A 23,851-nucleotide genomic window follows, 5' to 3' on the forward strand; every position below is an offset into this window, starting at 1 on the left:
ACAACAGGAAGGCAAGTGTTTGGGATGTAGTTGCGCTCATGAACCTGAGATAAATAATCACCATTTAGCACAAAGCTCTTCACCCACTTTGCCCTCCATGTAGAGTAATGTGCAAAAGTCTTGAGCCACTCCTCATTTATTCAGTTTGTGTTAGTAAAATGGGAAAGAGGAGCAATTTATTTAAACATGCAAAGGCAAAAAAATGGATTGTAAAAAAATATTTTCTATATGATCATGGTTTTCTTCAGTACAGCCTGAACTTTCTTTTAATTTCTTTAAGTAGTGTTCAGAAATAGTTCTCTAAGGACATTCAAAGCTCTTCTTTGGAGCTTTGAAACCGTTATGCACCAGGCATGAGGAGCCTGGTGCATAACTGCATAAATGCACCAGGCATGAGGAGCCTGGTGCATAACTGGTAGTTTCCTACTCTGTGTTTTTTCTATTCAGGTAGGCTTTTACTACATTGGCAGTGTGTTTGGGATCTCTGTTAAACAATTAAGCTCTTTCCAGATGGTATTAAATGATGGATCAAAGTCTGATGGGATTTTTCTTCCATTGTAATTCCATCAGTTTTGACAGGATCCCCAACACCACTGGCTGAAATGCAGCAATAAACCTTGACAAAGCCTCCACCGTGTTTTACAGATGACTGTATCTCTCTTGACCTCCTCTGTGCACATTGCTAATAATTTGAGGGAAAAACTTCAAATTTGAATTTATCACTCAGTCAGACCTGTTGTTACTGATTTCCAGTCCAGTTCTTGTGTCATTTGGCATACCTCAGTCTTTTCTCCCAGTTTCCCTTCCTTTATTTTGGCTTCTTGACAGTCACTGTTCCACTGAGATCATTTCTGATGAGGTGTCGGTTTTTTAAGGATATGACTTTTGACAAACTTTGAAATCCATCAGAAATCCTGGAAAACTGCTGCTCAAGAAAACTTCAACAAAAAATAGAAGAAAGTCTGCCTCCTTGTGCACAAAATATAAAGAAATGAGGAGCGATTTCAGACTTTTGCACAGTAGTGTAAATAGCTCTGATAAAAGCTTTAATGCCATATAATTTATGCAATGTTTTGCATGATTCTTTTCTACCTTCTTACAATAGTTTCATATAATCATTATATTTAAAAAAAAATGTAAGAACCAGAAAAAAGCAGAAAGTCTAACCATCGATTAAAGCTGTGAAATACCAACAGACACAGGCAGTGACATGCGAGAGTAAGAGGTGTGGCTTCGTGTTTTAATATTTTATTTTCCCTTCATTTTAATCCATTGGCAGTCTTGATTTCATTCCTTTTCACTGATTAATTTCAAAAAAGATAGTCTCTAAAAATATGGGGTAAGACGCATCTCATTTTCTTCCTTCTTCTTCCCGATTGCATTTGATGTCCACTCTGTACATATTGTATTAATAACAATAGTGCATCAGCCATAGTGCAAACCAAACTGACCGCATACGCTATCAGACAAGCTGCATTCTGGACCCCGAACCAGATCTCTTTAATCTCATTTACAAAGTTTCTGGGCTGAGGCGTTCACCCAGGGCTCAGGGCTATCAACAAATGTACAAAAGACTCACGGCGTTTCATTTCAGTGGTAGTTAGAACTACAAGAGAAATGATGAGATGGCAAGCTTAGCTTTTTTTTTTTTTTTTTTTTGGCCACATTTAAAGACAGCTCTGTCTACAGGAGAGATTTGCAGAGGCAGGGCGTGTCAGGAGATGGATAGCTATAAATTCTTTTTTAAGCATAGTTTTAAATAAATCTTCATACATTGCATTTAACATTCAGTATATCTTGCACATATTTACAAATAGGTGTGCATACAGTTGGCTAGTGCTCATTTTTTTTTGTAGATACATGACATGTTAAATTCTTTCTGTGCTGCCTTTAGGGTGCGTGGCTGCAGCGCACAACAGGTTGTAGAAAGAGATGATCTGCTAGAGGTAAAAACCAGTGATGGGAGGAATGTTCAGGTGTACACAGACACAACTGCCCCATAACATTAATGTAAACACACACATTCTTACTTTCTTTAAAAACCTCTTACACCCATACATTCACTCCTGAGCAGACAGTTATAGTAAACTTCCTAAGCGTACAAACTTTGGGCCCAAAAGTGGTGAACACGCACAGACAGATATTGTGGAATGTATGTTGGTCGGTCTGTCTTCGAAAACACTAAGTTACGGTCTCTGCTGCTTCATATATATAATAGTTTTTTAATGATCCCAAAACCACAACACCTAGCTTCCTTTTTTTGTACCTGAAAACTTGAGGGTGTGGGAGATTGGTGGGAAGGTAGGATGCCTCAAGTTAAGACTCAAACTGCAATCCAGAACAAACAGCTTCTACGATCAGTCAGTCCTTACTCAGCCGTTCTTTGGAAAACATGCTAACAACAGTGTTCTTTTTTTTTTTAAAGTTATCTCAACGTTGCCAAATGTTGTAGATTAAAAACTACTTTCTGTCCATTTTAAGATGCACCTTGTCAACGTCTGGACCTCGGAGGAACTGTATCTTAGGTCCGTTTCCTTAAAGAAAAAAAGGAAACAATACAGCCCCTGTTACGTTATTTCAGTCTGTGTGCTAGTCCAGCATTTACCTGTGGACTCAAGTGACGGCCGGGTTAGTTTATGTGCAGGCAGGCATTGGAAAGACGTGTCTCATTTGGTCCACCGTTGATATGTTCTTGATCAGACTGTCCGAGACGTGAGAAGAGGTACACAGACACCAAAGCACATTCGTATAGCCACTGGACTGGAGGAAGACCCCGGTGTCTCCCACGGGGAGAGCCACCTGCTCGCTCTAGGCGTGGCCTGGACGTAATCCTCAGTGGCCTGCTGGCAGCAGCCACATGAGTATGATTTGGCTGGTAAGGTGAGAGGAGCTCCACAGGTCCCAGGAGGACAGACGAAAGGAGCAGACGCGATCGTGGAGGAAACGATGCTCGGAAGAGGTTTTGGAGATATTGTGGGACAGTAGTGGAAGACCTATTTATTTTTTTTGTTCCCCTCTTCTTCAACGTGAAATGACACAGTGCGAGGAGGAAGACAGAAGTGGACAGGACACAGAGACAGAAAGACAGACAGATCTTATCCTCCACCAGATCTGAAAGACAAGTGAAATTTAAGCAATTATTAATATAGATATGCTGATATAGGTGATAGGAGATGACGATGAGAGAAGCTGCTTTGCTTTACTGTTTTGTAGCTGATGTAATAGGAATGATCTAATGTATTTAAAGAAAAAAAACTAAAAAAGGAGAGAACTGAAATGGAAAGGATTGAATGAGTTCTGTGGAGATGATTTTCAGATGGTGGATTACTGTGTCAGCAGCCATGCGGAGCGAGTTTGGGATGAGATAGTGGGATATTTTTAGGATGCAGCTCTGTGTACAGATTACATGGTGACATATCATACCTTCCTCTTCGAATGTTCCTGCATCCCATGAGAACGCCAAGAGAGAAGACAAAATGTGAAGATATTTAAGTCAGTATTGATAAAAGAAATGAAGAACTCATGACACACAAACAAGAATTAATGTGCTTGGCAAGTTATAATTTTATGTAAAAAGCAAAGTAAGTAGCAAAGCAAGTAAACACAACTTAGAGTGGATTTTTTTTTAAATGAGTTTCCTTTTTGTCAAACTGCCTCAAGTCAAGTCAGAATTAGCTACATCATGACTCAAACAATGACTCAATCCATTATTCATCTACCAGTCCTTCCCTAAATCTTCATCACATTGTAGTGATCACATCACATGCAGCAGGTCTACAGAAGTCTGCCACAGCTATGCCTGATAATATTACCCAGTAAGCCAGCAGTATGATTAGGAAGAGAAAACTTTGCTTATGGCTCATGCACACATGCACACATGCACAGACACTTCTGGCCCCAAAAGGACTGACTGCATTCTATAAACTAAGAATCACCTATTGCTTCTTAATTTACTGTTGTCTTTATAACAAAGAATTATCATATTATCTGTCAGTCTGTCTGTCTATTAGAGCAGCAGTAGTCCTTTTAGGTCAGACCATAAGTAGTGCATAATAGCAAGCATGCATAGGTGGAATAGTGCAGAAGGAGCACTTTAGCAAGGGCATTTGAGGTTAGGATGCTGCCTACAGAGAAAAGGGATAATGCAGGTGTTTAAAAGCACCAATGTAAGAGTATATGACAAAATGAATGGTTAGGTAAACCCAGTGTCAAAAAAAAAGAAGTGTTTTTAGTCTTTACATGGAGAGTAAACAGGTGGGGGAAAATGTGGCACCAGTAGGGTAAGTCAGGTCTGTTCTAGTAGACTTGAGAAAAGGGCTGCAGTGGTTCCTGGCAAAAAACATGTCTTGCCCTGTCATTACTAAAAAAAAAGGGTCTGGAAAGAGGATGGAGAGGGAGGAAAGGTGCAGGATGGAGCTCAGAGTTGATTACAGCGTAGTTGTGTTTTGTATGGATCTTAAAAGCCAAAAGCGGTTCAAGCATTAGCACGTCTCAGACTTGACTCCCCATTTCCCCTCCCCTGGGCCGGGCAGTGAGTTGCAAATGGGCATCTAGTTCATAAACGTGAGAGTGATAGGGGCGGGGACGTCCTTTAGGTAGAAGCAGACAGGTACACAAAGGCATGCCAGAACTCTTACTTAAATCCCCATCCTGTTCCCCCTAGGACTATAGCTGCCAGGAGAATAGCACCTGCGATGGACCCTATAATGATATTGGTGCCACTTGGACCTGCGCAGAGGAAGGAGGAGGGAAGGAAGGGTGCGGAGGAGGAGGAAGAGGAGGGGCAGAAACAAAACAACACCACTAAAAAACACACGTCAGAAGACAGCATCAACACTGTACATCAACAACATCAACTAGAGAGAGGGAGAAAGAGAGAGAGAAAGATGGCAAGATACCTGCAGACAGAAAGAGAGATGCAGGGAAAGAGGAAGTAACCAGCACATGGGGTGGAGATGGGAGAACAGGCGGGTGAGCGAGGGAAGTCAGGAAGACAACGGTAACAAAAATACAAAGGAGAGAGTGTTTTATTACTTTGTTCTCATTCCACCTCTCCTGCTCTTTCAGCTGGACACCCTCCTGCTCAGGGTGGCTTTGGCTTTTTTGGCTCTATAAGAGCAGCAGCTGCTCAATTGCTCTGTGTCATTGGCAGACTGCAAGAAAGTAAGGAAGACACTTGAAAATCGCAGTGCCTGCAAAGCACACAGTACCACCACACACACACACATTCACTACATACACATGCTCTAATGGATAAATGTGTCTCAACACACCCACACAATCTTCCAACATTGAAACCAAGACTCAGCAGGAAGGATAACACTGTGTGGTCTAAAAATTAACTTCCTCACAATATTCAGGTGAACTATCCTTTTTGTCCAATGTGAGGTAGTCGACTTCAGTACATGAAGAAGCTAAAGGGATGATGGGTAGAGACTATGAGGGGGATGTGAGAGGCAGACAGAAAGAGAGACGTGGACAGGGTGAGAGTTGCTATGGACCTTTCTTCTCTGGGCCTGTTGCGACCGTGGGCTCGGGGATGGGATCGAAGACACTGCAGTCCTTCCCGGTGTAGTCCCTGTCACAGATACACTTCACTTCATTACTGCAGGTCTGCAAGAGATTTGATGGGAGAGAGGCCCAATTAGCTATCTGCTAAGAGAAAGACGGGGCAGTTGAATATAAGAACATTAAAATGATTTGGTATTGATCAACATAATCAATGTAAGCCTGTTCTTCAAGCAGGTCCTATGTGTGATGCTTAAAAGGGTGTTGAAACAGTTAAAGTTCACATAAAAAAACATTAATTTTTCATTCAAATTTAGACTGAAAAATCGACAGTGTCGCTCTAAAATGAGAAGATATTAGCTTTGTCTTTTTTTCTTTTACCCCATGGTCAGAACAAATGCGTCCAAAGTTGGATCCTGGGCATGTGCTGAGGTTGAATGCAGCCACAGGGAGGCAGCGTCTCTCCAAACACATCATGTTGGGACCACACGGCGTGCCATCCTCCACATAGCCCAGGTCTGAGCCGTCCTCTAGCAGAGCATGGCCACCCCTAATTGAAGCATCCAAACATGAGAGATGGATGGGACAGAGTTAGAATTACAACACTAAGGGATACTATGGACAACAGCATTTGTGACTGATTGGATGAATTTAATGTGACCGTCCTACCTGCAGTCCAAGTACTTGTTCTGGTGATAGAGGGTGAAGCTGGTCACTTCACCTTGGAGGTCTCCAAACTTTGGCTTCATTGTCACATTAGCACAGAACAGGAACCCACATAAAACATCTCTAAAAGAAGCCGATGCAATAAGAAAAAAGGAACATGACATTTCACCAACGGTGCAATTCATAAATGTATTATAGATTTCTATACATTTATAGAAGTTTTATTTTTCCTGTCTTACTGACAGGCCAACTGAGGATTATGTTCAGGTCATGCCTAGAATGAGCAGGTGACTCTTTCACATTCATACACATATAGACAGAGTTTTTGTTCCATCCTTACAGAACTTTATGAATGACTTCCTGATTGATGCATCAGTAAGTTGGTTGAGATTGCACACAAGGACCCTTTGAGGACTGAATGATTCGGAGATTGAATCACAGACCTTTTAATTACTGGAAGACTATCTCCTGAGCCACAGCCAGGGTGGATTTTTTGGGGGTGTGTGAATCCCTCTAATTTTCAAACTTTTGCTATTTTCAGGATGTCTGGAAGGGTCAGGCTCTGTGGAGCCTTTTTTGTTGTCTCTCTGGACACTGTCCAGCTGCTTGTTGTCTTGGGATGACCATACCAGCAGTATTACATGTGCCCATTTTTCCTCACCTTTCTTTATGTTTGAATCTTTTGAATCTTTTCAGTGAAATTGGTGGAAAATCTTAAAATAAGGCCACCATTCAAGAGACACTTGAAATTCAGACCGTGCAATAACAAGGAAAATGCTAACATACAGTGCAAGAAAACCAAAAAAAGAGAATCGGGAATTTGCCACTTACGGCTTGTTGCACTGGAGCCAGCCTTGGCCATCAGGACCGGGGCCACAATTTCCTTTTTCTGTCCCCTCAGCGTTCAGCTTCTCATAACAAAACCTGTCTGCTGAATCTGTGATGGAAAAAACAAACAAATATACATATTCATATTTTAACTATCAGAATCAGACTAAACTAGTAAAATAAAAATGTCATATGCTGGAAGAGATGCTGTGGATGTGTTTAACACATACTATAGCCCCAAAGCCCCTTGCATTGTCCATCACGAGTCCTACATCGTCCACTGTAACATCGTCCCTAAAGGGGTGAAACAGTGCTAATTAGTGTACCACAAACTCAACTGCAGATTAGAAAACAGCCAAAACCATCTCTTACCTGACTATTATCACACATGTATCCATCTAGCTTGTGGACATTATGAGAGCACTGCAAAAGTAGGAAAGTACATCATGAACTGGAAGCCGTTTTATGTGATCTTACAGTTTTCAGTGTTGCGTACAGAGAGTGCTACCTCGCTAGAGTCTCCAGTGCAAGTTTCCGGGATGTCACAGTCATTCACAGCCTGTCGACACACCACGCCTCTTTGCTCATACTAACACGCATCAGAGAAAAAAAAAGGCATCAGACAAACATGTCAATCAGTTGTCATATGGGTGATTTTTAATGCATGCCGCGCAACCATACAGGCTGAGAAGTCTGAAAATGTGGTGAGTCATAAGAAACATGACACACTTCTTGTTCTTGTCACGGCACCAGCATAAACTAAGACTTTCTGAATCTTTTAAATTTCAGAAGTTTTGATAACATATAAAGGAGAAAAATACTATAAATGCTCTGACAAAGTAAACCTGATGTTCAAATTTCACTCAGTCAGTTTAATTTACTTTTCAGGCTCTTTGTAATACAGGGCTGCTCACCTTGCAGCCACTGCAGCAGAGTCCGTTACTGCACATGGCATCATGGGTAAGGGTGCACTTTTTACAGCAGGCTCCTCCCCTACGGGCACATTCCTGCCACCACAGACATGAAAACAGCTGAGTTCCAGAAAACAAGACAAAATTTGGGGCCCATGCATAGACATGATGTGGAGACGCTACCTGTTTCCAGTAGGTTAAGCAGTCTAGCCAGCTACTTACCAGCTGGGATCCACAATCACACTCTTCTCCTGGCTCCACAAACCCGTTCCCACACTCAGGAGGGTCCAAGAGCTAAAAGAGACAGACAAAGGTAAAAGATTAAGTAAAGGTTATTCAAAGGATTAAAGCAAAAAATAATATGCGACTCCGAATTAAATATGTATTTTGATTTAAAAAAAGATTTCACAGGCCACATGTCCACACGGCCCTCACCTTGTTGGGCTTGTTGAACAGGCAGCTGCCACCTCCCTGGAGCAAGAACTGGATGTACTCGTCAACGCTGCAGCGAGAAAACTTTCTGGGCAGATGGAATCTGTGATGACAAAAAACACAAAGGAAGATCAAGACACTACATGACAAGGAAATAAAATAAAAACAGCATGATACTTTTCTGCCAGTAAGGAATGCCAGATCCATTGTGGGTGTCTGTGCCATCACGTCGCAATCTGACAGAAATGTTACCATCTGTAGTAAGATATTACTCAAATGAATAATTGAAATCTTTATTGTTCCATCTGGCAAGGGGAGCTAAATCCAAATCACTCATGTAGTAAATACTTTCAATTCACCATTTGTAATTCTTACACGGTGACCGGCACACTGATGTCTTATGTTTCAGCAAATTTGCACAAAGCATCAAATGCATCGGTGATTATTGCCGGCTTGACTAATTGAAAGACGGTAAAATTTAAAGTTTCTCTCTGTTACAGGTGTTTCATTTTTTAAGTCAGGGAAATTAGTAAGACAAAACTGTAGCTTAAAGGGATTTTACCCTGTGTCTTCCATGATGCATCCCACCCAGGCATCTGGGCATTTGCAGTCTCCTGTGAAGAACGGCGGACACAGATAAGAGAGGCAAAGATGACAGACATAAACTAAAGGAATAAAATAATGCACTGATCTTCATTTATAACTTAAGCTGTGATGCTTTAAATGCTGCTGCAAGACATTATGAACTCGTACTCATAACAAATAAAGATAAGAGATACAATATAGATCTATGTGTTTGGCATTGAAAAATACAACTGATGGTTATAGAGCCTATTCTTTAGTGGCAAGGATGCTTTAACCACCACCTCCTCCTTCTTGGAAGCAGGTGACTAATCACCTAATGAAGGAGTATAATTACAGAAGAGAACTGCTGGAGAGGGACACTAACACCTCCACCCCCACTGCCTTAATCCTACCAGCACCAATGTTGCTCTCTTACTTTGTTAATCTATTCACGCCAGTCCTGGGTTTATAGTTCCCTGTAAATAAAGCTCTCCTTCTGTCTTACCTGCAGAGTTACGTGCATTGTTCCACCTCATCCCAATGTTCTGGCCAAGACTCTGGCACAAAGTAATGGCCATCGCACCTACATTTCCATACTGAAACAAATTCACATGGAATGCATGTAAAGGTTTGCTGTGAAGTGGGGACACATATTTTGCAACACATATTTATTATGAGTCACATAAGTTGATTTTATCCATCCATCCATCCATCCATCCATCCATCTATTCATCTATCCATCCATCTATCCATCCATTCATCTATCCATCCATCCATCCATCCATCTATCCATCCATTCATCTATCCATCCATCCATCCATCCATCCTCCCCCTGTCATTTACATCTGTGTTGTGGAGGCAGGAATCTCAGCAGTGGCAGATGCCAACAGACTCAAAACAACTGACTGGTAAGGCCACTAATGTTGTGGGAATGGAGCTGGACTCCCTTAAGGTGTTGCCGGAGAGGCGGATGTTGTCCAAGACAAGGACAATGCTGGACAATACCTCCCACCCACTCTATGACGTGTTGGCTAATCACAGGAGCACGTTCGTGAGAGACTGAGATTATCCACCACAAAATGACAAAGGAAATCATTGTTGCCTGTGGCCCCGTGTACAACTCCTGCATTTAATGCACAGTACAAACTGCAATAGTTGCACCCTTTTGCACAAAACACGTCACTTAGGAAGCACTCAACAAGCATCCTATTCAGATGCCCTCCCAAATGGCTGAGGTCCTCTTGCTATCTCTAAAAGAGAACACAGATACTTGCAATTCTGCTGCTTATGTCTGTGATCTATTTATTTTGGTCACAACCCAAAGCTTGTTAGCTATATATGAGGGTAGGAACATATAGTGACCAGTAAACTGACAGCTTCACTTTCCCTCTGTCCTCTCTCTACTGCAACAGTCTCCTGTTCCACTAGTCCTTCACTTGTCAACAAGACCTTAAAATACTTACACTCATCTAACTGATGCAGTAGCTCGTCTCTGCCTCAGTGCTGATTCTACGACTTACAAACAGGATAAAACTGCTGTGCTGGGACACCTGGTCACTCTGCCTGGGCAGGCTGCCAGTCCAACACAGAGACACAGCCAACTTTCACCTCCACACAATCAATTTAGAATCGCCTGATAATCAAACACAGATATCTTTAGACTGAGGGAGGAAACCTGGGCACCCACAGGAATCCCACATAAGCATGAGTAGAGCATGAAAACTGCACAAAGAATAGCCCCAGTCACTGAGCAGGTTCAGTCTCGCAATGTTTTTTGCTGTACCTACTTGAAAATATATGCTTCATATCAGAGAACTTAGTCCTACTTATTGATGATTTGATTTTAATATTATAACAAAAATACATAAAATACTCAAAATTTGGCTTTACAACTAAATTTCAATTTATATTATGAGTCCAATTAGAGAATCACAGTAATACAGTAGTTAGCACCACACCTCTCGCACTATGATAGCTGAGATAACCTTTAGTGGCCATCAAATGGATAAGCTATTAAGAAAACTGATGGATGGATGGATGGATTACTCATTTTAGGTTAAAATTTATAATAAACCCTATCTGCGTAATAGAAAATTATAATCATGTTATATTTTCCTTACCTCGTTAATTCCTCCTCCTCTTGTTGGAGAGCACACCCCTCCTGTGAAGGCTGTCCCACTACGGCTACTATGAAAGTTACGCCCTCTGTGAGCACAGGAAAGCCAAAGTTGCAAGTCCACACATCACATAAGCTTTAGTTCTCATTAAAATTTCATTTATTTATTTTGACGGTCTTACGAGAAAAGATGGACTACATCACTCTGCTCTCTGATGTTGTCCTTTCTGTACTTCATGAAGTTTTGCAGCGTTATCAATGGGTCTTCCACTACTGGCATCATATTTTTAGAGGTCCAGGTCTCCATGGCGACCAGTACAATCCTTGTGTTGAGCTGTTCCTGATATATCTGAGGACCACAAAATGCCCATCAGTGCACTGCTTCATTTGATGTTTTGGTGTCATTTTTTGTAAGTGTCATCTGGGACAGATCATTCCCACACACACGTGTTTATTGACAGGTGGCGAAGTGAGAAGGCAGAGTTTAGCAGTAGGAGGATTCATTTCCTGCAAACCGATCACTTACCGTATCCGCCGTGTTGACCACAGCTTTGGCAAAGTTCTTGGTTTGGCTGCTTGAGCGACGCAGCTGTACAAACTGTAGAGGAAAAGATGCACAGATGGCTTAAGAGATGGATCACATCAGCTCTGCTACACACAAATACACAATCAGACATGTCATTTGATTTACTTGTACTGACCAAGTGATATAAGGAATGAGTTACATGGAATGTTTCAATGTACTTCTTGCACGACCAATGTCAACTGAAGTGGCAAAGTTTCGGTTAATTAAATGAAATGCAAATATTGCTTTTTGCTTAATGATGAAATCATAAATAAATGAAAAGAAAAACATCACTAAAGAAACTGTTGGTAGATACTGTATTAGCATTTGATTGAAAACCAAGAATTAAAAATAGATAAATGCCTAAGACATGTCGGACACATAAACCACTTCAGCATGCAGAATTCATATAAACAAGTGAACACGCATTAGGTTTGACTGTTGATTTTCTGACTTTCTTCAGCGCAATATGCAGACACAAAGAAACAACATGTTATAGTCCCTGGTCTGATTTCAGGGATTTTTCAATTGTTTTGGAGATTTTGGTTTTGGCTTATTTCTGAGCAGTTTTCTATCTGTTCTCATCGTTGTGCATTAAGTTTCTGATTATTGTAGGGTGAGTTCTGATTACTTGTTTGATTTTCATTTACACTAATTAACAGTGAGCCTCAATTTCTGTTGTATTTGACTTGTAGTTTCATCAGTGTGTTACTTGTGTGTTCCCCCAATGTTCTTTCTGCATTCTGTTCAGTGTAAGTTTGCATCAACTCTGTACCTAGTAGTTTGTCTGTGCCTTTCAGTTTGTTCCCTGTTTTACTTCAGCAGTGGGTTATCTGTTGTGTCTTCCTGTGAGTTTTTTGTTCCCCTTTTGATTGTCTTGATTGTCTACACCTGTGTCTCATTAGGCAGCTGTTTCCACTTCCTTGATTACACTCTATATTATCTATTCTGCCAGATATTTCTCTTTAATTTAGCTTTCTAGGTTTATAGTTTTCCCATTTAGATGTATTTGCCTTTTTGCTGCCTTTGCACATTATCAGCTTTAATAAAGCTTACCTTTTGTTTTGTTGTTTTCTTGGTCTGGATAAGTCCACCTTTTAACTAAAAGCATTTTTGTGTAGTAGATGCCAATTTATCTGCACCATAAGATAATAATTTAGCATCACTGTTAAAATTAGCATTCTGTTGTGCCCTCTTGTAGAAACTTTCAGTTGAGTATGATCAAATGCACTGGTAACCACACCCAAAAGTGACACCACAAAGGTCTTTACTTTATATAAGTAGGTGGTGGGGCATTAGGCCAAAATCCTTCTTGAAGCAAGATTGCAACTATATTGGTAACATCTCTGGACACTTACATCTGCAGATATTTTGAAGCATCTATCTAAGTGAACTTAAATAGTGCTTGTATAGACCATGTAATTCTGGTAATCAAGAAACCCTCCAAAAAACAACAACCTGCCAACACTTAAAATACCTAAAAAGCTTTTTTTTTCAGTAGAAGTCAACCGACATTTGCTATAACACGATTCTTCCATAGATTCTAGTTTAGCTATTCTAGGCTGTAATGACCCTCATTTATGACTCTTATCCATGCATACCTGTCAACAGAGGTCACAGTCTGTCACAGTTTTTTTCTTATTGCATATCCATTGCTTTGTCTGTATTCCTTTAAGAAACGTTCAACTAGCATATTAACACCTGTACACCGTCCGGTCCTAACATATTCGGATGTCAGTGTAAGCTTGGAGCTAATGAAACTGGACTGCATGGCCTCTGGCAGCTTTGTTGCTATATAAAAATAAAAGCTCATATGTTTGTGTACAACTAGCAATATGTGACAGCCCCAGGCCCTCTTGAGGGGTTGCTCTATGTGGGTTCTGTTTGCGTAGCAAGGTTTCCTGAGTGGAGCTGAGTGGGATTAACCATACTGCAGAACACCTGGTCACTGCTCTGCAAGTGGCAGTGTGTCATCCTTCTTTGTTGAGCTGGCCACTAAAAAAAGGTATTAATTTAAATGCTGATATTATGATGATAAAATGTATATTTCTACTTGTTACTGGGCTCTGTATTTGATTTATCTTTTAACTTGCTTATTTTTTACTCACAAACTGCTATCAGAAAAGCATTTGCAGCTATTCTTGTTTACTGTTAGCCATGCAAATCCTGGTGACATTTAGGTACTGCTCCTCTCTGTACAAGTACATTTGTAATTTTGGGGAGATTTTATGTCCATATTGATTGTGGCACTGAAATTTTAGACAATAAATAAGGAGAAGTATTGGACAAACAGTGTTGGGGAGTAACAGAATACATGTACCGCCGTTATGTATTTAAAATACAAAATATGAGTAACTGTATTCCGTTACAGTTACTGTTTAAAAAGGTGGTATTTAGAATACAGTTACTTTGTTGAAATAAATGGATTACACTGCTGTACTTCCCTGTTTCATATTGTGGCGGGTCAGGACTGTTTAGGTTTTGTTTGACAGCTACGTTCTGTTGTTCCAGGTGGCAGCGTTACGGTTGCCATGGTTACAGGGCGACACGCTCTCTCTGCGTGTTTCCTGGGTGAGAGAGGCCTTTTTGTTGTTGTTGTGCTAAGCTAATAGGCAGAATGCTACAGGTATAGCTCTAAAGAATGTAGCATCATAGGCAGTGTAGTCCGTGCTGCAGGGAGAATGGACTGCCATACCCGTTATGTGTCTGTGAGCGAGGGAGGGAGAAAAAGGAAAAGTACGAGCTGTCATCGAGCAAAAACGGGAGCTGGAAGCATGTAAATATAATAATAACCACTGCAGCCAAGAAGAGTGCCTGACGAGCCCAGTTGTAAGTAAGCTATTAAGACTGGACTGTACACCGTGTTCGTGTTTTCCTCCGAAACAATAAGTTCCGTTGGAGCAGCCTTTCAACGCCTCTCTCTGTCTCTCGCTAGCAAAGTTGACCCAGACAACAAAGTAAAGCTAGTTTTCAGCTACGAGCCCGACACAGAACCCACCGTATTAGCCAGAGGTCCCTTTACTACGGTTCGGAGCCGCGGACCTTCAGTAACAGTAATAAATCACAGCAATAGTACGTTCATGTAGTTGTAAACAGCATGATAATATATTAAGTAATCCAAAGTATTCAGAATACGTTACTCTCATTGAGTAATGTAACGGAATACATTACAGAATACATTTTGGGGCATGTATTCTGTATTCTGTAATGGAATACATTTTAAAAGTAACCTTCCCAACACTATGGACAAACCATGGGTATGTGGTTAAGCAGTACACACTACAGTCATCAGGCTACCAAGAACCTTTAGCACTCACCATATCATTGTCATTGACCACCATCAGCTCAATATATTTGGTCTCAGTCTGCACAGAGGGCTTGCGAACACTTCGCTTGGACCGTCGCAGACCCCCAGACGCCTGCTGCTCCCTCACTTGGTCCGGTCTGTCATCATCATCACCATCACCTCCTCTGCCATCCCACTCACTGTCCTCTGTACAGTCTGGACACATAAAAAAGCAGAGCTGCAGGCAGTTAGGGAAATATTACTTTTTAAGGAAGATAGAGGACAGAAAATTATTAGCTCAAGTTGGCTTAAAACAATGAAAAATCTAATCTTTAAGGTGACCTGTTATAATTTTACTCATTTTCTGAAACATATGTACTGTTACAAGAGCAGATACTAATGTTAAACATTGCAAAATTTTCAAATAATACGCAGAGAGTTCCTATGAACCAAAAGCTCTGTGTCTGACTACTCTAAATGCTCAGTTTCAGATGTTTTCTCTACACTTGGCTCTGTGTGATGTCACTGAGCGCAAATATGCCAAATGTGGTCATCCCAACCAGGACGTTCTGGCTATGACCCAACTACTGTTCAGGAATGGCAGCCAATCAGAAGAAGGTGGAGAAAGGGAGCTAAAAATGCTTATTTCACAAACTTTGAATGATACAAAGCTACTCTCTGCAATTTAACATAACAACAAGGTTGGAAAGGAACAAAACAGGTTCCCTTTTGAACACTGTGAATGTAATATATTTAAAATTATTCTTATTATTTAATTATACCCAGCTTATTTATCCATTTTTTATGAATTTGAGTTTAGCTATTTTTATGAAATGATTTTGTATTTTTGAAAATGGCTGCTTTTGAGCAGCTTCTGTGAATCAAAAAGTGACATTTATTTTTTAGACTTTTGAAAAATTGCGTTTGGCATAGGTTCTTTCCTAAATGAAGTCAAATGTGTCATGAATGTAAGATAAGTGTGGCTTTATACCTGGACAATGGGCCGGAAGTCTGATATCAGGCATCCTGCGTATTAGGTGAGCACCATCATACTAAAGTAAAATTATAAAGATTAGGACTTAAAACAAAAATGTTTAACTATAAAAATCTGTATTATAGTCACAGGTCATTTACCTGATTGCTGTCATTGTGAAAGGGCTCAATACCGTAAGAGAAGAAGCCATCAGAGAACATGCCACTGAGAACCACCAACAAGATGAAGAATAAAGGGTGAGTTTGGGAGGCTAATTTGTAACACACAGGGAGTTAGTATTTGAAGTTACAGACAAGGTCTACTGTCAAACTCACCACAAGCCATGGCATGTGGAGACAGCTGCCCAGGACTCTGGTAAACCTCTTAACCTTCCCTGATAGTAGCAGTGTTCCCCTCCCTGTGAGGACAAAGAACCACTGCTTAGTACAATAACCTCTGCTGACACACTCTCAGCTTCATAGGGACAATTTCATAGAGCATTTGATATCACAATAGGTGAGAACTGAGGAAAAACCTCTCCGTGCTTTCCTGCTATGATGTTAGTGGCACAGTTTGTGACCTACTTGTATCGTGTTCTCCACTCCTTTACTCTACTGACAATAGAGCTGGAAGTACACCATGCTCAAGGATCTCTTCAATAAATCAACACTAACATTGCCCACACAGTTATTTCTTAAAATTTAATGTGGAGTAACTGTACAGCAAACAGGCTACGACTAAACGCAAAAAACCCCAAACAGGAATCTGCTCTTGTAGCACTGTAGCACTGACGCTGCTTTGCAAGGTTATAGCGGTGAAGAGAACCAGCGGGAAATGTGAGAACCATTGATTCACCTGGATTAAATTGATTTTAGCAGGGCGCTTTGACCTCACAACAACAGCTCAGGGAAACAATGCCTTTGAACTTGAAAGTGTTTTAATCACAGGGATCACTCTGGTTAAGTGCTGCCCTGAATGCATCACGCCTGCTATGTCCAGAAGAAGTGGCATCATCACATGAAGCCTCCATCCAGCTGAGGGACAATCTGGTCTAACCTCAGGTCTCCAGCCTCAACCCTGCACGCCCTTTCTCTCTTTTCACCACTCCAGGCACAATCTGACTGCCTGTGAACACACATACACCCCCAGAATGACTCCTCCCCAATCCCAAAGCTCATCTTGCTTTTGTATTAACTGGCATTTTACTCCATATATCCCCCTCCTCCTCCTCTCATTCCAGATCTGCTCTTCCCTCCCTTTCGGTCTTCTTTCATTCTCTTCGCTGCCAAGAACTTAATGACACTGCTGAGCTAACTGGTTGCTATGGAAACAGGCTTGTGATTGGTCAGGAGGACCGAAGGAGAGTTCGAAATGATTGTGGGTGGGGATGTGAGAGCTGGCTGAGTGGGTGGGTGGGTGCTGGGGGCAGTGAGTGGCACATTTGTCCACGAAAAAGAGAAGAAGAAAAAAACAAACATTAGCCATCCCTCCTGGCTAGCACAATGCAGTCACATTCCACTGGTCCATCCTGACAAGCACACAGCTCATCGTTAGATGTCAAGGTTTTATCCCGTTTCCACGTTCTCTCGACGATTCTCTCCGTGGGCTTGTGATTTTACACCACGGGTGATCACTTCCTTTCTTTCTCAGCAGTCTGAGAAAAGCAGAGAGGCATGCACACGTACTGATAGGCAAACCCACATATGTGCAGACCGGTAATGCTCACGAGCTTGCTTCTAAAGCAGGGAGGACGAAATGCACTTTCCATAAATAGATAAAAGCACGAGGTTGTGATCAAATAGTAGAAAACATCAGCACAATAATTTTAAAAAAGATGGCTTAAAAAGAGTGTTTTACTTCTAAAATAAGAATAATAAAAATAAATACAGTTTGAGCCAAAGGATTTTGTTATATAATCTGATCTATATCAGTTCAGGATTGTCAGGAGGAAGCAAAACTTCAAGTGAGTGTTGCACTGCTGCTCTGGTCGCTATCTTTAATATGCTGATAATGCTGCTTTGCTAAACTTCTATGAATCACGTTCATGCACTGAAATCATGTGAGCATCCCACCTTATGCAGAAAACCTTACCACAGACTGAAAGGGACTGCCATCCTGGTTAAAGTGCCGTTCTACATAATCTGAAGACAGAAGATGGCTACAAAGAGAGAGAAGATATTATAAATATTTGCACCAGCATCCTTTCTAGTCAGAAATAATAATAATAATAAACTGGGATTTTTTTTCTGCTGTCTGTTCTCCCCACAAATTTGGTGTTCCCCATCTTGACATGAAACATAATAGAGGCGCTAAGTGCATTTGCTTAAGTGCGGGGAAATGCTAATTAGAACAGCTGCAGTAAATTAAGAGCACCCACTGATACAAAATGTGCAAAAACAAAAAAAAAGAAAAGGCAGATCTGATGAATTTACAGAGTAATACTAACTGATTTAATTCCAGGTCTAAAGTGAAGGTGCGTCCAAAGGCTTCTACTTGGAAACAGCTCTGGGCCAAGTGGACAGGCTGAAAGAAGAAAAAAGAAAAAAAAAAAAACGCTAGAGAGATGGATTTGACAGCTGATAAATCAAAGTGTAACAAAACAATTGTGGTTAGATGTGTCACTCTGTGAAAGCCACAGAAGGGTTGTGAAAAAGTCTCATGAATAATTCAGCAGAATCAATACAGTGTAAGGTCTAAAAGCATCTCAGCAGCTGAGATATTATGATTTATAAAGTCTGCATTGATCAGCACTGGCTGCCAGCTTTCAGGCAAGCTTGACTCCACAGAGCTATGGCTGTTTAAGAGCTAAGCTGGAGTGTTGTGATAAGGATAAATAGAGGAGGTCTTCACAGGAGGATAGGAAGAGGAGAAAGCGTTACTCCTATGTATTCAGCCATGCTGTGTCCCCGGATGGACAGCTGCCAGGCTTGAGGACACCGCAGGGGCAGGAGAGAGTGAAATTTACTGCGGACCAAACAGTATGTCTCTTCAGCAGCTTCGACTGTGCCAGCGTGGCTTTGAACTCAGTCTGGAGGAACCGGCTGCAGTGAATCACTGGGCTTTTACAATAAAACGCATCACTATGCAGAAATTATTCCCTCCATTGAGTACAGACAACAGATTTCTTACTATTGTCTTGGAGAGGCTGCAGCTTGGTACCTCTGTCCCTGTACAGTAACACTGCTCTACTGCTTTAGATTGTTTCTATTTAACTGTTCTTGACGTGGCTGAAAGACATTCTTTTTAAGACAAAGTAGCTGCTCTGATGCTGCTGATGGTATCACAAAGACTTAATATCAAAAAAGTTCATATTTGTCTGAATCTGTCACTCAGTCGCTTTCTCATTGTTGCTGGTTTCAAAGCCGAAACAATTGCACTAAAAGGTCCTTTTAGAAACTCCTCTTCAATTGTGTCACATCATTATTTTCGTCTCCAACAGCCCCCACCGGCTACAGATCTTTTAAAGCCATTGTGGATACTGAAATGTAAATTGTTTAAAGTTCAATATACATTTTTGCATAAAATAACACTTCAAACAACACATTGTAAGATGTAGGCTAGCATTGCTCTCACACAAACTGCCTTGCTCCATGACTTTATACCTTTATGATACCTTTATCTTTTTCCTCGAGAACATCTGATTCTAGATGCTAATCTATATTCATCTAATAATCTGTAGAGTTTAAGCTATGCCGAAATGAACGCGATGTGCAAAACCAAATAAATCAAATCAGCCAAAATGTTGCTTCATCTATTTTTGAACACAGTGTGATGTGACAGAAAAGAAAGAACAAGTTCAGCTCATCCCTCCCTGCTGCTTCTAAATTTATCTGCTCCCTTATTCCGAGCATCTTAAATATTTAAAAAACAAAACATAGCAAGTGAGGCAGCTGAGACTTTTGAAGTCTTGTCTACGGAAAACCATTTTATGAACATATTATAGTTATGCTTATTTAAGACACCATCTCTTCCCAAGATTAAAGCATATGTATTCACTCAAATCTTGAAGCATGTGACTCTGGTGTGTGTACTGAGCCTAATATACTGTCAGAGAGAGCGAGAGAGACAGAGAATGGGAGAGACAGTGGATGGGGGAGAGTGCTTGGACCATCCAGCACTTCTTACACAGGCCTGTTCTATAATTAATGGGACATACTTCAACACACTACTGAATAATAAAGAAGTCGGAGACTCAGCATGGCATCCGAGTTATCAGATGATGCGATTGACTATTTCAGGAGAGTCTAACTTTGTCCTGTGGAGATGGTGGTCGCTTCATATATCGCGCGACATTTAAACAGCTCTTTGATTAACCAGCATTTGAGCAGTGCGTACTAAGAAAGCCAAGTGTTGTTTCATAACTTGTTGCTAGAGGTTACAGCTTACATTTAGGGAAGGGAAAAATAGCTTCAAGCAACAACTCTTCTTGGTAACACCCACCGGACGCTGCTTCACTTCACATTCAAAGGGATTTTCACTGACTAAATGGGTCAAAATCGCAAGGAGTAGAGGCTGCTGCAATACACCGCCCTGCGCTGTTATCTCTGTGTAGCAGGAGCCGCATGAGCAGTGGGGAGCTGAGCACTGCACTGTTTTACTGACAGGGAGGAAAAGGAGGTTGACACCAACAAAATAAAAGTCTGTCCTGGTGCTGTCACACCCTTGTACACGCATGCAGTTATCTGCAGTCGAAATGGTCAAGGATTTCCTGCATTTATGCCTCGATAAATGCAGGAAATGATTGATTTTAGTGCAGGGCAAATGTTTTTAAGTTCTCATTGAAACATATGTATGCATTACTCATGTGGAATAGTTTCTTTTTGTTCAATTTAGAGTGAAATGTATCAGGTTCTTTTATTTAGGAAGGGTCCTAAAACCTCGTCTGGGATCCTTTACAGCATGGGAATAAACAGAATTAAGGATATGCTCACCAAGGTGTCCCCGGTGCTATTCTTCACCCTGGTACCCAAGTAGTCATGAGCCATTTCTTCCTCCGACTTGATTTGCTGTACGAGGCGCTTTGGATAAATGATCTCGGTTGCAGTGTCCCCACTATCTGCCCGGCCCACTGGGGCAAACCAGTCCCACATGCTTTCATCCTGCTCCAGGCTTCTGTCGACACCTGTATGTAACACAAGAGGAAAACTCTCACAGTGTGTTTCCACTGGACTCTGCAAATTAGCAACACAAGTGAACCTGCCCAAACAGAGCAGTGGGGATTTCTTTAAGGATAAAAAACAAGCACAAAGTAATGCATATTTAAAACAAATCATTCTGTGAGCGTCTTCATCTGTAAGCTCACGGTTTGGTGACCTAATTTAACAGTGAACCTTATTTTTCTGTAAAAATAGTGGATATAGCTAGATGTGCATGCTCTGATGGAAAATAATTAGAATACTTGTCATTACTTAAATTATCTACAATAGGGATGCTCATATAAGCCTGCATATTGTGAGTATACAAATGAAAGGCTCACAAATCGTCATCCCAGGGCAATAAAATGTAGTTATATTCTAGCGCTGTAGATGTTTCTTCCTAAATGCTCGTCTGAAATGGTTATGGATACGTTATAGGTAATGAGGTTGCAGTGGGAATGTGTTGATGCAGCAAATTGTGCTTTCAGGCCAGTGGGCTGTTTGGCACCGAGATCCCGCTACAGTAAATTTACGAGCCTACACCGGGGTTCGAAAAGTGCTGTTCACGGTGAAAAAAAGAGTGGATGCAAAGGAAACGAAAGGGGTTCTCCCTCCCTCGATCCAAACCCCCCTCGCTCGCTTCTCTCTCTCTTACCTGAGACTGCAAGCCTCTCGCCCACTGCAGCAAAGACCGTGAAGCACCACACCGCCAGCATGATCTTCACATATTCCCCCGGATTACAGCATGGAGAGCCGCAGGATGTCACGAACCCGGCAGTCGGAGTGAAGAAAAGACTAAAAAAATCGCACAAATGATGGCGAGGATCCAAAATCAATCTACTAAACATCTGACGACGTGCCTCCTCTCATCTCTCCCCCTCTCTATCACTCGCACTCTCAGCTCCGGTCAACACTGCTACAGAGAATTTGGATTTGCATATCAGAATGATGAAAAAAAGAAGTGACAGGCCTGTGTCGGAGATGATGGATACAGGCCTAGAGAGTGATCAGTGAGGAAATAGTGTGGAACGGGAGAGTGCGCACCGCGGAATCATAGCTCCGCTAGCCTGCGCGGGTGCGTATGGGTGTATGGATGAGGTTGTATGTGTGTGTATATGCGAATCTGCAGTATGCGGAAACGAAGGGATGGGAAACCGAAGAGCAATGCGTTGGGTCTGCGGTGAGGAGGACACGTGAGACGCTGGTACCCTCCTTCATCCCGAGCAGCCTCCTCCTCCCGTTGCCATGCAGCTCTGCGCAAGAAGAGGATGCGACAGCCCGCCAGCCGGAGAAAAGCTCGAAATTGGATCAGGGATGGGCAGTTCATTCATTTTCTGAACATGAAGGAGTTAATCAGGAGTATCCGGGAAAGCGGTGACATGAAGATCACAGCTCTATAGGGGATGAAAGTGGTTCCGACCGAGGAGAGACATTATAACCCAAGACACCCTCTGACAAACAGGCTACAGCAGAGGCCATACTGTTCACACCTTGTTTCTGCCTTAAACAGCTCAGACTGTTCAAGATATTCTTACTATTCATTTTTATTCATTTCAGCACTGCAAGTTATACCAAATGCCATAAAAATAAACTTAATCACAGGGATCTCCAAATGTTTAACCTGTTTGAATGCATCACTGTTTTTGTAATGAGAAGCTGGTTTTTGCGTTAAGAGCCAGTGTTACATTCAGCTTATAGGTCTGGAAATATGTAGCAAAAGAAGAAAACATAATATTAATGCTGGAAAAAAAATTAATGTTACATGTGGTCCACTGAGTACTTACTTAACCACAGCAGAGCGGCTAAGTGAATATGCATGACTGCTACTAAAGTGTAATATCAGGGACTGATTAAGTCTTTTCATTTGAATCAAGCATCACACAGAGCACACTACCCAAACACACTGCTGTCAGTGAAATGAAAAACTCCAACTGACCACTGTGAATGTCCCTACAAGAACATTACATGATCATGTTGACTAAAGTAACTCTAAACCTTTTGTTGGCCCCAGTGATCAGTAAATTATGCTATGTTCAAAGGGATGTATGAGTTTAACTGCTTATGACTTCTAATCAGAAGCCACTAGTGGAGATGGATGCTGAAACCTGCAGTCTCTCTGCTGTCTCTCACCTGCTGGGTTTAGCTTCCCTGGTGCAGCCCAATCTCAGCAGCCATCCTATAATACATCAAACTAATGGAGAAAAACTGTGCACCGGCAGCCCCCTCTGAATATTTCATTTACCTCCCTTTGAGACAAGCAGATAAGGAGAAATAGCAGGAAGAGATGGAGGTGGGAGTATCAGGAGGAATGCAGCATAAGCTAAAGATGCTCCTGCCCTGCCAAAATAAAATAAAATAAAATAAAAAATGATGGCTGCCAGAATATTGCAGTTCTAAAACTTTAAACAGACACTGACTTTAGGATAGTCTGCACTTTGCTGCTGGCTTTCTGATTCAAACACTAAAGTCTTCACTGTGATCTGGTAAGTGGTCACATAGTGCTGATGCAGTATTCTGCAGACAGCTGAGTGGCAAGTAGTGCAAAGGTGGCTCTGTGAGCAGGGATGCAGTGGTCACACTGGGTTTAGGGTGAATATAAAGGATATGAGGAATTCCATTTTTTTTTAAGATTTCAGGTTACACTTAAATGTAAGTAATGTATAATAATCACAATCTTGAACCCTCTTATATCAGAGCTTGACAGAGACGACTCTTCTCAAGCAGCCAGTCCTGAATCAAAACTTGTACTATAGACAGTCGATGTTGATATGTCACAGTAATAAAAGCACAGGTGGAATCACAGTAAACCAACATCCACCACTATACACCTCCCATACGTGTTATATAAAGGGGGATTCCTTCTGTGG

General features: G+C 41.4%; 1 protein-coding gene across 2 annotated transcripts; it reads right to left on the minus strand.

Moving 5' to 3' along the window:
- Positions 1 to 1,023: 1,023 nt before the first annotated feature.
- LOC102788932 (disintegrin and metalloproteinase domain-containing protein 11-like) lies at positions 1,024 to 22,412 on the minus strand. 2 transcript variants are annotated; one of them, XM_006798255.3, is made up of 26 exons: positions 21,640 to 22,411; positions 20,781 to 20,971; positions 18,296 to 18,372; positions 17,941 to 18,007; positions 16,185 to 16,267; positions 16,011 to 16,074; positions 15,868 to 15,928; positions 14,908 to 15,092; positions 11,552 to 11,623; positions 11,208 to 11,374; positions 11,030 to 11,114; positions 9,415 to 9,505; positions 8,908 to 8,959; positions 8,349 to 8,448; positions 8,136 to 8,207; positions 7,917 to 8,009; positions 7,511 to 7,591; positions 7,375 to 7,425; positions 7,233 to 7,296; positions 7,006 to 7,111; positions 6,178 to 6,297; positions 5,890 to 6,058; positions 5,502 to 5,613; positions 4,638 to 4,728; positions 3,424 to 3,441; positions 1,024 to 3,111 (listed from the first exon to the last, which is right to left on the minus strand). In XM_006798255.3, exons 1-26 carry the CDS (start codon positions 21,830 to 21,832, stop codon positions 3,096 to 3,098), a joined length of 2,481 nt encoding a protein of 826 aa, XP_006798318.1. In that variant the 5' UTR covers positions 21,833 to 22,411; the 3' UTR covers positions 1,024 to 3,095. The 2 variants fall into 2 exon arrangements, with proteins under 2 accessions (XP_006798318.1, XP_006798319.1); XM_006798256.3 differs by lacking the exons at positions 1,024 to 3,111; positions 3,424 to 3,441; positions 4,638 to 4,728 and adding an exon at positions 4,927 to 5,153 and having other exon boundaries at positions 21,640 to 22,412.
- Positions 22,413 to 23,851: the final 1,439 nt, after the last annotated feature.

This window comes from Neolamprologus brichardi, chromosome 4 (assembly GCF_056152115.1).
Source record: "Neolamprologus brichardi isolate AB-2024 chromosome 4, ASM5615211v1, whole genome shotgun sequence".
Lineage (NCBI taxonomy): Eukaryota > Metazoa > Chordata > Actinopteri > Cichliformes > Cichlidae > Neolamprologus > Neolamprologus brichardi.